Here is a 17981-nt window from a genome sequence, read left to right as displayed (position 1 = left end):
GGGCCCAGGGCCCATTATCCAAACAGGGAGCCCTCCTCTTCCTCTGTGGCCCAGAAAACCCCAAATGGTTTTGTGATTTGGAACATTAAATATAATCTGACTCTTGTGGCAAGCGATGACATTCCCAACTCACAGATGCTTCCATTGAATGCATAACCCTAGCCATATATAAAAGCCTATCGCCAATCTACCATGAACTTGAGTGGCAGAAGTATCCAAAGTCCCCTTGAATATGAGCCTCTTCTCCAGTCCCTTGAAATCAGCTTTTACTCATTTATCAATGCCTTTATTCATTCAATAAGCATCTATTAAGTGCCTACATTGTGCATGACACATTCCTAGGTACCATAGCTATAAAAAAACAAGCAAAACAGCTCCCACCCTCAAGGAATAGTCTTAGTCTAGGCAGAGGAGGATAACATGTAAACACACAGATGATCTGTATAGAAGCTAGGTGAAGTCAATAGAGTATAAGTCTGGCTTGAGGGCCTCTGTGGTTTGGGAGCTCAGGAAAGGCTTTATATAAAAGCTGGTATTTAAGAAGAACCTTCAAGGAAAGTAGGGCTTCTGAGACAGGTTAGGTGGGAGTACTTTCCAAGCATGGTGGGGTAGTCAATGTGAAGGCTTAGGTAGATGTAGTCACATGCCTGCCATTTCGCCTAGGGGGCTTTGTGGCCTAGACTGCCATGTGTATAAGAGAGCGTAATGTCTAAGAGCTCTAGAAAGGCAAGCTGGAACTGGGGCTCATAACACGAAACAAAAGTCTATGTTCCAGAATTCTATGAATCTGTGATGAGAGAGTATAGGTAAAGGATGTTATGCCTGTCCATTGTTATCATGAATTTCTTCATTGTGAGAGGCATGAGAGGCAATGTGTAATTGTGAAGAAACATACCTCCTTGGTAGAAGGAAGATCCGCATTCAAGTCCTGCCTATGAAACATAGTCTCTCTCTGACCTCAGAGAAGTCACTTAAGCGCTCAGTGTCTTTTTAAGCTCTCCCAAGAATAAAATTCTCAGTCTGTGTGTGGTGAAAGAAGTTTCCACAACAGGAATTTACTGTGCACATGAAATCATTGGGTTTGGACCCCCCCCCCACAATGAGTGGAACAGAATGAAATGAAGAAAGGGTAAAGGGATTTTTTTTCCTTCAATTTCTGTGGCTCTGGCCTCAGCTATCATAGAATAATTTCTCCATCCTTGCATGCATAGAGTGTAAATAATGTCTTTATTTTGCCCATGGTATTTAAAAATTGAAGCATGAATTGCTTCACAGGATTTAAAAAAATACAGACTATTTTTTAATGAAAAAACAAAAAATGTGACAGTAATAGTGGACAGCCCCTCAGCTCTCCTCAGACATTTCTCTTCCCTCTCAAATGATGGCTCTGACTTCGGAGAAATCATCCCCAAGAGCAGTCTATGCCAGGGAAGTACCAAGTGGCCCCTTTTCTTCTCCAGGGCTTTTTGGCTCATTAGTGTGGCTCAAAGGTTGTCCATGGCCTTTTGCCATAATAGCTGCATAGGTGCAACCATAAATCGCAGCAGCCAACATCATCAGACACACAACTCCACAGATAACTCCTGTGATAACCACTGTGGCAACGGCATGGCGGAGATTGACTGGCCGGGCTTTTGGTTTGAGTTCACAGTCCGATCGGCTTTTGTCTCCCTGTTCTTGGGGCTGTGTGGTCCATGGGGGGTCCTGCTGGGCAGTGCTAGGGAGCTGCGTTTTGATGGGTGCCCCATTCCCAAGAAGAGGGAGGCATACATTGTAGAGTTCATACGGAATTTTAAGGAGGTCTTTCCCTTTCCAGATGTCTGGGGATGAGCAGATAACTCCATCAGTTATTCCACCTTTAAAATCAAAGAATGAACATAGTCAGTCTTGGAAACCATTCATTCAGCAATCAATTATTATTATGAGATGTCAGGCACTGTACGAGACCCTGAGGATACACAAAAAGGAAATGTCTTTTCCTGAAGTAGCTCACAGGAGATACCCACTTAAGCAACAAGAAAATGAAATGCTTTTTATGGGGGAGGGGCAGGAGACAGATTGAACTGAGCCTCCTGGAGAAGGGGGTCCTTGAGTTCAACTTTGAAAGAAGGTCCAGATACAAAGAGATGGTGGTGAACATGAGTGTTCCAGTCTCCAGGGACAGCTCACTGAACCCAACTAGGGACCAACAGGCAAAACAAAAGTCAAAGTCAGATGGAATTTATCAACTGGTTTGGGGAGTATTGTTTATTTCGAGTGAAAGATATTTACTTCTTTCTTTTAGGATGTGAGTGTTTCTCAAGTGTCTGAATATGGAAAACATGAAACATTAAAGGAGCAATCCCTTTTTCCCAAGAATTCCTATTTACTGGTTCCAAACTTACCTTGATGTTAGAAATGGTCAGGAACAAAAGAATATGGACACAGACAAGAAAGAGCCAGTGAATTTGTGAAAAAAATCTTGTCTTATTGCCAAGGAAACACCCTGATGTCTCAATACCACAAAATAACATTTTTGTACAAATTTAATAATAGCAATAACTAATATCTAGATAGTGCTTTAAAGTATGCCAAGGGCTTTGTATGCAGTATCCCATCTGATCCCCATGACAGCTCCAGAAGGCAGGGATTCTTAAAACCCTCATTTTACATATGAGGAAAGTAAGCAGGCAGAAACTTAGCAACTCACCTAGCATCAGAGTTAGGAAGGGCATGCTTCAGACCTTAAAAACTTCAGGACTGACACTAGCTGGTAAGTCTTACCTCAGCATTGCTCACTGCTTGACATTATGTGCTCATTACAAAGTGTTCAATATATCTGTCAGTACTTTTGAGGAATTTCAAATGGAGAATTAAAAAGGTACCTATTTTCATAACAGCCTACTAATATCATTTTAGTGCCAGGTGAGGATTATTATTATTAGTCTGTCAAGTCAAGAAACACCAAATATTTTCAGCACAAAAATTAGAGAGCATAGTATAGGGGAAAAGAAAAAAAATCCCTCTCCCCCCCTTAAAAATAACCCTCCAAAAACTAAAAACATTGGCTTGTGAACCAGACAGCCTCTTCTAGGAGCCTGGTTTTGCTAGTTGTCACTGTGTGACCTTGGGTAAGTCATGCCCTCTTTGAGCATTAGTTTCTTCATTTATGAAAAGAATGGATTGAACTAGACGACCCCCCAAATTCCCTGTGAAGTCTAGTCCTATGACCCCATGATCTGACACTCCCCCAGGTTCAAGTTTTGTCTCCAACATTTACAAGTTTGGACCCTGGCTAAGTTGCTTATCTCTACAGGGTCCCAGAGCCCTCCTTGGAGTTATCACCTAAGTCAGGGAGGTTCTGAATCTATGCTGGTGGCCAGAGTTCCCACACTGGGACAGGGGGTTTCCCAAGCTGGAGAAATGAAGGCATTTCTACTCATTTGGATAAATAAATTATTCAGTTGTCTCTGGGAATAAAAACATAGATGTGATGATACAGTCACAAATGCTTTGTTACTTCTTATTATGCATTATCGTCCTTTCGTCATTAGAAGTTTGCCCAGAGCATCAGGTAGATTGGAACGAGTATGCAGTGTGGTGGTAGACCCTAACCCTAACCTTAGTGGGTTTGGTCACAGAAGGGCTAGATCTGAGTTCTGACTCTGTCATTCAATCTGGGCCCCTGGGCAAACCTCTTACCCCCCAATTTCTTCAAGGTCCCTTCTTGTTTGAACCTCCTGTGATCTACCATTCTCCTTATCATTATCATTCCCAATTGTTGGATAAGTCAATTGAGACCACCAGGCTAGCCTACAACTGGTCTCATGACCTGTATCTGTGAGTTTTATCCCTTGCTCCACTTCACTTTTTTCCATGCCCTCTTGCCTCCCAAGATCAGCCAGTAAATGCTAAATCCTAAATTAACACTCTGTATACATAGCGATAGGCAGCCAGGTCACTTCAAGGAAGACACATTGGCCAAAGGAATTGTTCACCACCTACAATGTAAAATTTTGTGATTCTATTTTGTCTGTTTACCCTTTCTTTGTCCTACCTTCCCCACCCCTTCCTCTTCTTTCCCTTTGCTTCATCTTCTCTCTCCTTCTCTTCCTTCAATTTCTCTCCCTTCCTGTCTCCTCTGTTCTAAGCTTCTCTCATCCCCCACTTTCTGCTCCCTTCTCCTCTCCTCCCCTCCCCTCCCCTCTCCTCCCTTCTCCTCTCCTCCCATCTCCTCCCCTCCCCTCTCCTCTCCTCTCCCCTCCTCTCCTCCCCTCCCCTCTCTTCTCCTCCCCTCCCTTCCCCTCCCCTCTCCTCTCCTCTGCTCCCCTCTCCTCCACTCCCCTCTCCTCTCCTCTCCCCTCCTCTCCTCCCCTCCCCTCCCCTCTCCTCTCTTCCCCTACCCTCTCCTCTCCTCCCCTCCCCTCCCCTCTCTTCTCCTGTCCTCTTCCCTCCTTTCCTCCCCTTTCCTCCCCTCTCCTCCCCTTTCCTCCCCTCTCCACCCCTCACCTCCCCTTTCCTCCCCTTTCCTCCCCTCTCCTCCCCTCCCCTCCCTTCTCCTCCCTTCTCCTCCCCTCTTCTCCCCTCCCCTCTCTTCTCTTCCTACCCTTTTGTTTTTCTTTCCTCTCTCTATTCATTTTTACCCCTTTCACGCTCTTCCTCTCCCCTTCCCTCCCCTTCTTTCTTCTGCTATCCTTTCCTCTCCTTTCCTTTCTCTCCCCTCCCCTCCCCCCTTCTTGCATGTCTGTGCCATTAAAGCAGGTGGGCCAACCACCAGATTATCTTTATCAGGGCCAGCTAGCACTGATAAGTGAGGATGAAGCTCGTGCTAAGCCTGAGATAGAGATTTCAACTGACACAGAGAAAATGGACAACAGAGAGCTAAGTGGAACACTGTGCCACCCCAGCCTATGTTTGCTGGACCCATGGAGGCCCCAGAAGGTGTGTTGAGAACTTCTGTCTTAAAACCAGAAGTCCAAAGTTTTTTCTAATGACATGAGAAGCAAAGGTCAGCAATGATCCCCGAGTTCCCTTGCAGGGCAAGCTTTTGTGAGAACATGCAAAGATATTGTTGTATTGCTCCTAAATTTGAACAGTCCAGGGAATATCTTGATACTGAGTCAGAAAAATAGAACTTATAATTCTGTTTAGTCTTGGTTGAATTCCAAATTCAACATTCTGTGGTGTGGATGTCCTAGCTCATCCCAGGGTCCAGTGGTACCTGCATTTTTCCCATCCCTGGATTCTTGCTGCTCACAATCAGTGAAAAGGCTCAGATCTCAGAGCCACCTTGATGAATTTAGCTTGACATGGACATGAGGATTGGGGACCAGGTGCTCCCTTTGAAACTTTATGTAGGAGACATGTAACTTAAATTATCTGGAACAAGCAAGCAGGGATGGGGGGAGTCATGGGGCATTTCTCTTGGCATGAGGCAGTGAATGGGAGACAAGCACCTTCCAAAATACTTTAAGCTTTCTATTATGATGGACTGGCAGCTTTTGGGGAGCAGAGATATGGCCTTAAGCAGGAACAAATGACTTAAAGGGCATTACTGGCACACTCTAAATATGTCATGGGGCAGATCTCCAGTCACCCCAATGGTTACAGCTTTGCAATGGACTCGAAGTTCTTTGAAGTCTTCCTATTTCTCTTCTAGTCCCTCCCAAAGAGCATCATAGTCCTAGAGTTAGGAAGGACTTTGGTGGTCTCCTAAGTTCTACAGCTCATCTCCCTCATTTTACAGATGAGGAAATTAGGGCCAGAGAAGACAAGTGAGTTGGCCAAAATGAGACAGGAAGCAAATGTTGGGTAAGGATGTGAGCCCAGGATAGCTGATTGCAAGTCTGGTGCTCCTGCAACTATACCTGCTCTTCCACCCAACCCTAAATCCACACGCCATATTTTCTATAATATTTGACATTAGTACAGCTTTAGAACATCTCCCACCTGCCTCCCAAGATGTCCTGGAATATGTCTACATACCTCCTATGCTCTTGGTAACCAAGTTTTTGACAATAAATCCAGTTCCCAGAATATATCATCTTCATTAAAAGAGATATTGCTATGTGCTTGTCACTCTGTACTTAGATTACAAGGTTTTGAGTGTGCTCACCTTTCTATCATAGGATTTAGATCTGGACAGGATCTTCTAGAAGATCTAACCCCCTCATTTTGCAGAAAAGTAAACTGAGGCCCAAAGAAGTAAAATGACTTTCTCAAGGTCATACAAGTAGTTCATTGGAGTTTTAGGGTGCATATTCAGATCCTCTGACTTCAAACCCGATGTTCTTTCCATGATGCTACAGCACCTCTCATTTGTTCAAATTAGATTTCATTCAATAATCTTTGTTCACAACTGTTAGACTGCTTCTTTAACACCAGCAATGGTGACAGCAACTACAGTGACAACTGACTAGGAAGAATCTTTACTTTCTTCTTCTTCTGGCATCAGAAAACAGATCTGATATCAGCTCATCCCCTGTGAGGAGGAATCCCCTTTTGGATCCATGGTGAGCTCTACATCTCTCTGGGTCCCAACGGTCCATGTGGCCTTTCCCATGGAAAAAAAAAACCAAAGCATGTCTGCATATGGAGGCACTAGGAGCTAGAGTTGTTACTCCATGAGCATAGGGAACTCCCAGGTGAGGAACTCTTTCCACCAATGTGGGCCAGCATATCCACTGCAGCTTATAGTCTTAGAGGATTGTTCTGGGCACCTAAAGGTTAGGTGACTTGTCCAGCCGGCGTGTGTGGACAGCAAGACTAGAACTCAGTCTTCCTGACTTCAAGGGCAGCTCTTCCTCCATCATACCCCACTGCCTCTCATGTACATGTCTGGCTGTTTATCTGCCTGTCTCATATGAATATACAAAATGAATATAGAGGAGAGCAGACTTGGAGATAGATGAAACCTTAGATCAAAGAGGGAAAGTATTTTTTATTAAGCTATTGACATATGACAAGCATTCACTTCATTGAAACTTCCTGGCTATATACCAATGTAGAAACTTAACTCTGGGCTCAGAGAGATTTAAACAACTTCACACAATCATCAAGTTGGATGGGAGAGAAACTCAGAGGCCATCTTGTCTAAGTCATAACTCAAGAATCCTTTTCATAATATACTTTCCTGAAAACTGGACAACCAGCCAGTGCTTGACCACCTCAGTGGGTGGGAGCTCACTGCCATCAAGGGCAGCTGGTGCCTGTTTTGGATGGTTCTAATGGTTCATAAATTTCTCCTTTCTTCCTTCCTTTCTCTTCCCTTTTCTTTTCATCTTTTCCTTTCTCTTCTCTTCTCTTCTCTTCTCTTCTCTTCTCTTCTCTTCTCTTCTCTTCTCTTCTCTTCTCTTCTCTTCTCTTCTCTTCTCTTCTCTTCTCTTCTCTTCTCTTCTCTTCTCCTCTCCTCTCCTCTCCTCTCCTCTCCTCTTCTCTTCTCTGCTCCATCCTTCCTCCCTTCCTGCCTCCCTCCCTCTCTACTTCCCTCCCTCCCTCCCTTCCTCCCTTCCTTCCTTCCTTCCCTCCTTCCTTCCCCTCATTCTCTCTGCTTTCTTTCTCTCTCTTTGATTCTTTACTACTTTGTTTCTTTCTCTTTCCCTCCCTTTCTTGCTTTCCCTCTTCTTTCCTCTATACCTCTTTATTTCTCTTCCTTCCTTCTTCCTCTCTTTCACCTTTCCCCTCTCCTCTCCTTTTTCTCTCTCCTCTCTTTTCTTCTTCTTTTTCTCCTGATTTTATCTGGGCGTTGGAGACTTTATAGCTGTTATTCCAACGAGGTAAGGGAATCTCTCGTACCGTGTATATCAGTAACCCTTCTGCAAAGAATTGAGTAGAAGCACAGGAGACTTTCCTCAGGTCACAGAGAGAGAGTTGGTGTCAGGAGCAGGATGTGACATCTTTCTGAACAAGTCTGCCTTCCTGGCACCTGTACCATGATGTTTCTCTCTCTTTTTAAAAAAAATGTGGGCATAGGTTCTATTGAAACAGTAAGAAAAATTCTCACTTTTGAGCCCTAAGGAGATAGCAAAGAGGGAAGCACAACACACACACATACCCACACACACACAATACATCAAGCCTCCTTTACACATGTGTGTTCAAATAAGTATATGTGTTCATATACACATGCACATATATAATGTGTGTACACATTTGCATGTCAGTGGTAAGAAACAGAGATCACTGGATCCAGCTTTTCTTTTCTCAGGACTTTTGTTTCTTCCTCTATAAAAGACCTGTGTGTGTGTGTGTGTGTGTGTGTGTGTGCATATGTGTGAACCTGTTGACCTCTGAGCTCCATTCCAGCTCTGTCTGTGATTCCAGGACTCTTTAATAAAACCCATTTGCCAGTAGATGTACAAACACATTCCTATTTCCCAGAGGGCTTCCTGCCCTCTCTTGCCTGCACAATGCACACAAATTAGCCCTCAAAGCACTTTCTAAAGTTTAGAGCAAACCTGCCCATTCCCAGCATGGTTGAGGACAAATGATGTTTCAGTACACAAGTTACTGACCTTTGTATACAAAACTCTCCAGCCACAGTTTCAGATCCAGCAGGTGACAATTGCATTTCCAGAGATTGTCCTTGAAGAATAAAGCTCTCAGGCTGGGGAGGGATGCTAGGTGGGCCCTGTGGACCTGCTGTAATTGGTTCCTCTGTATGGCCAGTCGAGTTAGGTGGCTCAGGGTCTCCGCCTTAAACTTGGGCAGCTCCTGTATGTTGTTAAAGGACAAATCCAGCTCTTGCAGTTGGGGCAGGGATTGGAAAACTTTGCTTTCCAGGGAATGAAGGGCGTTCTGGGTTAGGTTTAAAATCTGTAAGTGGGCAAGGCCCAAGAACGCACCAGGGGCAATGGTGAAGAGAGCATTGTGGGAGAGATCTAAGGTTCGGAGCAAGGGTGTCCTGCTGAAAGCAGAAGAGGGGATGTCTCCAATCTGGTTATGCTGCAGATGAAGGACCTGGGTCCGAGGAGGCAGTTCTGAGGGGATTTCCTTCAAACCTTGCCTGCTGCAGTCAACAGACTTTGTAGGTGTGTGACAAAGACAATTTTCTGGACAGCTGCCGGCCCTGGGGAGTAGCAGTAGCATGCTGGAGAGCCAAAGCAAGTCACCTGCAGCAAAGAGAAGGAGATCACATTGGGGAACTGGGTTTCAAGATGAAAACTATGGAAACCTGACTTCTCCACTTGGGAATAAATTGATAATATAACATAGGATTGAATACCATCTCCCAGGGAGTGCAATGCAGATGAAGCTATGAACCCTTGTTGGGGGGACCTAGAGGAGAATTTAGAGATGAGCCACTGTTACAAATGTGAAGCTGAGGATGCATCTTTGTTTTGTTTTGCTTCTCTCTTACTGGGTATTAGAAGTTTGAAGTCCCCAAAGCATCGAACTGAGAGTGGAAGTCATCAATTTTATTTCTTTTTTTTTTTTTTAATTTCAGACTCTTTTCTTCCATTCGCTGTCATTTAAACCTCAAAGCTGGTTCTTTTAATTTTTTTTCTTTTAAAGTTTTTACTGATGACTTTTCTTTTAATGTCATAGTCATCTCCAAATACACCCACCCTCTAGCCCCACCATCTAGTGAACCTTTCTTTATAACAAAGGTAAAGCAGGTAAGCAAATGGACCCAGTGACTGCATCTGACTGAATACGCAGTATTCTCCACACAGAGCCCCTCTCCTCTCCAAAAAGAAAATAAAAATGAATATACATTTCTTATCTCTGTTTAAACCTAATATTGGCCATTATGTTGTGTTCTTCTTCAGTTTAGTTGAACTTTTCAGTTTTTGAAGGGGATAGCAATATTCAATGTACAACCTTGAAACTGAGAGCCTGACTCCAGATCTCAATCTATTTTTCACCAAAGCCCTGAACTTTATTTTGTAGAACTGCCTGAGATCAGAGGAATTGGAGATGAATTCAGGTTTCTGAAAAGAGCTCATCAAAGACTTCATTCCCTTTGTAGGACGATTAAAAATCATTTCAAATTGCTTGACTTCTTAGGGAGGGTGGGTGGGAAGGGAAGTGGGGAGAGAATTTGGAACTCAAAGTTTTAAAAACAGATGTTCAAAAACAAACAAAAATGTTTTTGCATGCAACCAGAAAATAAGATACACAGGCAATGGGGCATAAAAATTTATCTTGCCCTACAAGAAAGGAAGGGGAAAGGGGATGGGAGGGGAGTGGGGTGACAGAGGGGCGCGCTGACTGGGGAACAGGGCAACCAGAATATACGCCATCTTGGAGTGGGGAGGAGGATAGAAATGGGGAGAAAATTTGTAATCCAAACTCTTGTGAAAATCAATGCTGAAAACTAAATATGTTAAATAAATTTAAAAAAAAAGAAAATATATTGTAAAAAAAAATCATTTCAAATTCCAGCTATTGGTCCATTCTGTACCCCTTTCTTTCCCAAGGTCCCAAGTTTCTAACAACGGCAAATGTTGTTGACATCGAACTGTTATTCCTCTCCAGGGATTCACCAGCCAATATGGCTGTGTTGAAAGCTTAAACGTATTATCTGCTTGCAAGCAAAGCTCTTGACAATGTTTCCTTTGCCTTTGACTCAGGGAATAATACCATGTTTCTATTAAATACACTTATGGCTGTTTCTTTTTCTTTTTTTCTTTTTTAATAATCCTATATAATGTGCACATAGTGAGATAATGAAGACATGGACCAATTCCTGGCAGGAAGATTCCACTTGATATATTTTGGTTGAATGGCCTTTGAACATTCAACACCCCCATGCCACCCCATCTCACTCCAAAGCATTCACCTCAAGTTGTTTCTGTGATTCTGTAAATAAGTTAAGTGACCCGTTTCAAAGACAAAGATCTCTCCGTCAATCTCTATTTTAAGAGCCTTGGAAATTACAGGGCACCCTGAGTGTTGACTGTGGAGCTCAAACATTAATTTGCAACAGGAAATCAGACCTTAAACTAGAGAATGTGCTTTCAACAGAGCACAGTAATCTATTAATGAAAGGCTTGCCTTTCTGTGATTATGTTCAGTTTAGACATCTCTTCCTAACTCTTATCCTGAAGACAAAAAGAAAAAAAAAACAACACAGAACATAGGAATACCACCTCTTAGCTCCCCTTTAAAAAAAGGCCCATGGCAGACCAATTAAACATCTGTGGTTTAAAATAGTTTTTCCTTCCCAGAAGTCTGAGGTAAACAAGCATTCTGCATCTGCTTGAGTATAGTGGACAGAAAGACCTCTTTAAAAAATGGTTCTTATGCCCAGGCTATCCACAAGATATAAGAAATTTACTATGAGATGATGAATTAGGATCTCACCTTTCATGGCTGGTCCTTGGAAGTTTGGCTTGTGATATTTCATCCAAATTAATCAATGGGAATGGAATAAGCCAACCTCACATCAGAAAGCTGCCTCTTTTGTTTTCCTTTTTCTTCTCCTAATCCCCTTTTGCTTTGCCTTGCTTACTCTTAGAAGGAGGCATGATGGTAGCTTCCTGAAAACTGTTCATTAAAACAATTCTTCCCAGGGTCTCCATCTGACCTCCAGTGAGAGATCTTCTTATTGTATGTCTCTCTCTCTCTGTCTCTCTCTCTCTCTCTCTCTCTCTCTCTCTCTCTCTCTCTCTCTGTTTCAATTGTCTGGCTCATTGAGAGCTCCCCTGACTCTCTCATTCACTCGACAGGGCACGTATAAAGAGTGTCTGTCAAACCTTGGGGAACAGCTGTAGCATTCAAGCCACGACCTGACAGCCTGGCTTTTTGATTATTTAATCTGCTTGAAGTCCAAGTCACCAAAATAAAACCACCTTCCTAATCCTGCCTGGTTTCTACATTCTGTTGACTTATTCACCCTGCTAGGTCAAAACATGGGATGCCTATCTGGAAGGCTAGGATCAGAAGCAGTGGTGTATGTAATATTAGGACAACTAGACCTAGCCAGCAGCGACACAGCTTTGCTTGGGTATTTGCTTGCTCATAGATCATTTGTGCAGCATTCATGGTGATTAAGTGGGCTGCCAGGTCCTGCTACCCCAGCATTGGAATGACAACCTCTTCTCCTGAGATGCCCCAGCAAGGCTGCATTGATGTTCCCTCACCTCTACCTCCCCCCTACCCAGGCCAAGATTTTTTTCCAGTTAAATTGGATTTTCTGGATGTGTTACTTATAACTGTTTTTCCATCTTTCTAACTTCCGTGATTCTGAGTGCTCAGCTTGCACTCATAAAATAGTTAAGGCACCCAGGGTCAGCATCAGAAACTAGTGACCTGTGTCTGGTCCCTAATTAAAATGACAAGGACTGTTCCTACCAGGAATTTGAATCCCAGTGAATGAGCTACTCAGGGTTCGTGAGACCTTTGCTATTGGCTCATTAGAGTCTTCAATGAATCTCTTGCTTTCTCCAGACATTTCCTAGGGATCTCTATGCTGCAACAAAAGTTTACATTCTTATGCTTATGGATCTCCATGGACTTGAGGATTGGTGGGCAATACCAGATGAGAGAGAGAGAGAGAGAGAGAGAGAGAGAGAGAGAGAGAGAGAGGAGGAGAGAGGGAGAGGGAGGGAGGGAGAGAGAGAGAGGGAGAGAGAGAGAAGAGGAAAGATGGAAAGAAGAATTAAAGAAAACAAAACCATTACCTTTTAATCTTTGAAATTAATTTAACTAAAAATTGTGCCTAAACGATCTTAAGTGATTGAATTGCTATCAAATATTGTTTTCAATAAAATATTATATTTTTTAAAGTATACAAAACCAAACAAAAAACTGAAATCATTTTTACCCTGCTAGTGTTTTTTTCTTCTTAATCCGGTGATATTGACTTTGTTCATGCAAAAGGTATTTAACTTTGTCAAGTCAAGTCAAAATTTATTTTTTCTAATTTTTCATGAGCTCGTTTATTCTTTATTTGATTTCTTATTTTCCCCCAACAAAAATTCTGAAATTATGATTGTGAAGATGATGACTAACATTTAAATAATGCTTCAAGATTTGCAAATACTTAGCATGTCTTATCTCAAATATTCCTCACAATGACCCTGTGAAGAGTTTACTATTAGTACAATCCTTTTGTTTATGAAGAAACTGAGACTGAAATCTTAAGTGATTTGCTCAGAACCACACAGCTAATGTGTCCCAAGAAGGATTTCATTTCTGATATTATGGACTCCCAAGTCCATCATAATTTTAACTGTCCATATGCTTGTTCTTCTAATCTCGTGAGTTTGATATGTATGTGTGTATAGGTATGCATGTGTGTGTCTTGTGATGAGCCATGCTTAAGTCTCCTATTCATTTGGACCTTAATGTTGTATATGCTAGAAGTTGCTGGTCTAATCCTGGTTGCTCCTCCACTCATTATCTACTTTCTATAGCACTTTGTGGTCTTCTCAGAGAACCAGGCCCAGAGGCTTAGAATCTGCTTTTCTTCCTTCTCTCCCCAAACTGATTGGCTCTCATTATTTGAGTGAACAACCCTAATCTGTCCATTTTTCAGTCATGACCATCCACAAAAATATAAAAATAACAATGTATAATAATCTTCATTTTTGTGACTCCATTTCATTGGAAAATTTTATCTTTCTGGAGCAAAGTAATGATTTTCTTTTCTCTCCAGTCCCTACCATAGTGTCTTACACATAGTAGGCCCTCAGTGGATGCTTGGTGAATTGTTGGGAATTGAATTGAATTCCACAGTGACAGAAACAGAATTGTGGAAATGGTGCTAAGCTAATGAATGCTAGGAATCACAGAGTCTCAGACAAGTAGCTGAACAAAAGTGGGCCGAGTGAGAGAGAGCTGGACTTGGTGACTCTATTCTCTTCCAGAACTAAATTTGTGCTTATTTAAGAATTAAGACTAGATATTTAGATGTGAATCATCTGTATAGAAATGTCACTAACACATGGGGACAGAAAAGGCCACGGAGGGAGACTACAGAGAGAATAAAAGAGGGCCAGAAATAATGAATGAATGAATGAATGAATGAATGGATGGATGGATGAATGAATGCATGAATGAATGAATGAATGAAAAAGTATTTGTTATGAATTTACAAAGTTCTCAGCTATGTACTGGGCATACAAATACCAAAGCTGAGAGCCACTGGAAGGCAAACCGACATATTAACAAGAAGGATTCTATATGCCAGGTACTGTACTTAGAGCTGAGGATAAAGGAAGGGAAAAACAATTCCTGCTCATAGGAACTCATAGTCTAATAAAGGAGACAGCATGCTGCCAACTATATAGCAAGAAGATATATAAAGGATGAATTGGTCATAGTCAATACAAGGAGCTTATATTTTAATAGAAAAAGGCAATGTATGTAAGAGAATGGTGTCCAGGAAGAAGTCTTCTGAAAAGGGAGATCAAAGAGATTGGTGATTAGAGTAATAGCATAATTGATTGACATAAAATTACTTTGAATGATGATTTTAATATGATTACTGTTTTCTGAGCTAACCTGAAAAGTATGTATATGGGGGAAGGGTCCACATTCTTGTCATGGCATGGAAATGTCTAGCAAGTGTCATGATGGGCTTTAGATGGGCAAGATAATGTAAAATGCTCACCAATCAGCCCAAGATCAGAGGGGTAGCAAACTACCTTATTTAGCCATTGCTCAAGTTGGTTTTTTTTTGCTAAGTAGATTATCTTGAGATATTTTGTGAATTACACAAGAGAGTGGACAACAAACAGATATCAAATGATACAGATCTTGCCATGTTCTACTATCCCTAAAAGTAAAAGCAGAACTATCATATATTATTTCTAACAATAAACTCTCCAATGAATTGAGAATGGGATTTACAAAGATACTTTAAGATGAAGCCAATGAGAGCAGCTAAGCCTTATTGATTTTTGTTTTGAATTTACCAATAAGATAATATCATAATAAAGTGATGACACTACCAATACACAGTGGCATTTTTTTCAACTTATAGTCTTAGAAACTTGTTTGGAATACAGTCTGTGGCAGAGAAGGGATATGAATTTGGGTATTCCTTACTCGGAAATCAACTCTCTACCCAATATACCATGTTGGGCTCTCAAATATATACAGAAGAAATCCATTCAAAGGAAATGCCATTTAAAAAAGCATTCAAGGACCAATGTCAACATATTTGAAAGAGGGAAAAGAAGAAAAATCATGGAAGAGGTCAGAAATGTGTTTTACCCTGACCACAAATGGACAAAGAAGCTATTATGGCGATTGACCTGCATGTCTGCTTTCTCTTTTCTATAGAATTTTTGTGAGAATCCTTATGCATGCATGATAACAGTCAAACGATGAAAACATGATAACAGTCAAACGATGAAAACGTGATAACAGTCAAACGATGAAAACGTGATAACAGTCAAACGATGAAAACGTGATAACAGTCAAACGATGAAAACGTGATAACAGTCAAATGATGAAAACGTGATAACAGTCAAATGATTTTTTTCTGGAGCAGTCCCATCTTCACAGCCAGACAGCTTCCTGAGAGGTGTGGAAAATATCAGCTTCCACTCTGTTTATTGATTTTTAAGAAAGCCTTCAATTCAGGGGAACAGATTACAGCCTTCAAGGCATTCCTTGTTAGCAACCTAGCAGGTGGGAGTCTGGGGGAGTAGGTTAATCCACAGCAAACAGTGTAAATCAGGGGAGGAGAAAACAAGCGTGTATAGAATTTGACGTGGGATCCAGCTCAGCCAGATTGTCCTGAGAATGAGCCACGGATCTTGAGAACCACAGAGGCACCTGGGGGACATTCCATCCCCCAGGTGTGTGCCCTGCATGGAGGAGATGGGAGAGGGAGAGACGTTGATTGAGTCCAGTGCTCCATCATGGCCAGGTGTAAATGAAGCTGATTGAACACTAGGGAGACCAGGGGGATGAGGGTCCCTTGGTTTCTAGTCTCTCCCCACTCTCATCCATTCTCCATACAGTTGCCAAAGCCAAAATCTGACTATGGATTCTTCTGCTCAATCAATTCTAGAGCCTCCCCATTGTGGCTAGGGGAAAATATAGTATTAATTCCTCCGTTTAGCTTTTAAAGCCCTGCGTGAATTGGCCCCACACCATCTTTCCAACCTCATTGGGCTTCACTTCCATCCTATATTCTGTGATCTATTCAAACTGACCTTCTCTCAGTTCCTCACACATGACAGTCTACCTCTCATCTTTAGACCTTTGTGCATTCTTGGCATGTGGCTGACCTATATGCAAGGCATGAACTTAGTCCTGACCTTTTTCTCATAGAGTCCCTCTCTTCCTTTAAGATGAGACTCTCTTCTGTATGAAGCCTTTCCTGATTCCTGCAACCATCAGTCCCCTCCTTTCTAAATTACTTTGCATTTAACCACTTTAAATATATTTATTTTAGTTCTTTTTTTTAAAACTTATGCTGCTTATCTTTTTACATCTCCTTCTTGTTTCTACCACTAGAATGAATATGCACTCCTGGTAAGTAGGAAGTATTTCATTATTTATCCTTGTATTCCCCAGTGACCACTACAGTGTCTTGAGACATAGTAGGTGCTAAATAATTACTTTTTTATTAATTGATTCACAAGCATAATCAACCTTAGTGTCTCAGGTTTGTAAGTTAATCCACTCTCTTACAGAATTTGTTTTCTCTGGCTCCCCAATGGGTTTGCTTACACATGAGACACAGAGAGAGTTGGTACCTATGTCATCTGTGAAGAACGTCATCTCCACAGGGGTTGCCATAGGCCATGGCTGTGGAAGAGGATGGAGCATTTTATTGGGGCATCAGTATTGTCAAAAGGCATCTCCCTGAAATACAAGAATTCTTGAATGTCTAGAAATCTTAAGCAATTTTGTATAGCATCCATTTGGTGCCTTCATTTTTTCTTCCAGTGATGGCCTGAGCAGAGTTCTTAGGCCCAAACTGGAATTTCATTGGTGTAAGAAGTTTCCGGTGAAGAATCTCCTTTCACCAATGTTGTCTTTAAAAGATGACTGAGAGCATATATGGCTTGCTGTGACCTGACTTGAGCCCCCTTCTTCCTGACCTTGAAGCCAGCTCTATATCTACTCTATCATGCAGCAAAGTAGAAATGAGGCACCATGACTAAAGAGATAACTTTGTGCCAAGACTTACTGAAAAGCCACATCAAGTTGTGAAAATAAGGCTATACAGATTTGGGAGAGGCATTCGCACCAGTGCTGTAGAAGATATTTGATATCAGTTCAAATGATAGAAGGATGGCCTAACAATGACAAGACTTTCTATCTTCCTTTTCACTGGTGGCATCATGCTAATTAGTAGAATGTAATCCCCCCAAGGGCTCAAACTATTTCAGTTTTGCTTTGTATCCTCAGCACTTAACATAGTTCCTGGCACATGAAAGGAAGATACTTTGTAAGTTTTTGTTGATTAATTGGTACTAATCTGTTATACGGCCAAGTACCACAAAGGCTTCCTCTGGGAATATACATGGCAATGCAAAAGTATCATTCTAACTAACCACACTGGAAAAACAAAGCGGATGAGAAATAAGCATTAGTCTGATTACAACTCCTGCTTGACAGGAGAAACCATGCTTCAATATGTACTCATTGGCTGGATAGTACAGATAGCTAATGATCTGGGCCTACAGTTGACTAGAAGGAAATATTTGGCTAGCCAAAAAAGGCCTGTCTTTTTATCATCGATTTTTTCCTGGTGATGGTGTATTGGTACGGATCATAGTACACCTTGGTTTCAGGAGAATAGGAAGTATTATAGTTAGTGCAGCACGGTTGGTTGAGCATTGGCCTCAGAGTTAGGAAGACCCTAGTTCACATTCCATTTTCAACACATCCTGGCTATGTCACCCTGTATAATTCCCTTAACCTCTCAGTGCTCCCAGGCAACAATCAAAGACTATAGGTTGCAGAGATAGTTCCATCCGCCATTGGTAGGAGGAGTGCCTCATTGGAAGATCACTACATTGGTTATAAAATTACAAATCTGGAAAAGAAAAAGAGACAGACAGAGTCAAAGGGCCATCATATGAAAGTAG

General features: G+C 41.8%; 2 protein-coding genes across 2 annotated transcripts in view; one reads left to right on the top strand and one right to left on the bottom strand.

Annotated features, from left to right (window-relative positions):
* CACNA2D3 (calcium voltage-gated channel auxiliary subunit alpha2delta 3) overlaps nucleotides 1-17981 on the top strand; it is a 748342-nt gene that overhangs the window by 583933 nt on the left and 146428 nt on the right. The window lies entirely within an intron of this gene.
* Nucleotides 1420-16665, bottom strand: LRTM1 (leucine rich repeats and transmembrane domains 1). The gene is given in 6 exon segments (XM_036738246.1): nucleotides 1420-1856; nucleotides 8493-9089; nucleotides 11287-11341; nucleotides 11344-11391; nucleotides 11393-11469; nucleotides 16641-16665. Coding segments are annotated over 6 exon segments (1239 nt in total).

This window comes from Trichosurus vulpecula, chromosome 9 (genome assembly GCF_011100635.1).
Source record: "Trichosurus vulpecula isolate mTriVul1 chromosome 9, mTriVul1.pri, whole genome shotgun sequence".
In the NCBI taxonomy this organism is placed as follows: Eukaryota; Metazoa; Chordata; class Mammalia; order Diprotodontia; family Phalangeridae; genus Trichosurus; species Trichosurus vulpecula.
The sequence above is the reverse complement of the archived record's forward strand: the minus strand, read 5'-3'. Positions and strand labels throughout refer to the sequence as shown.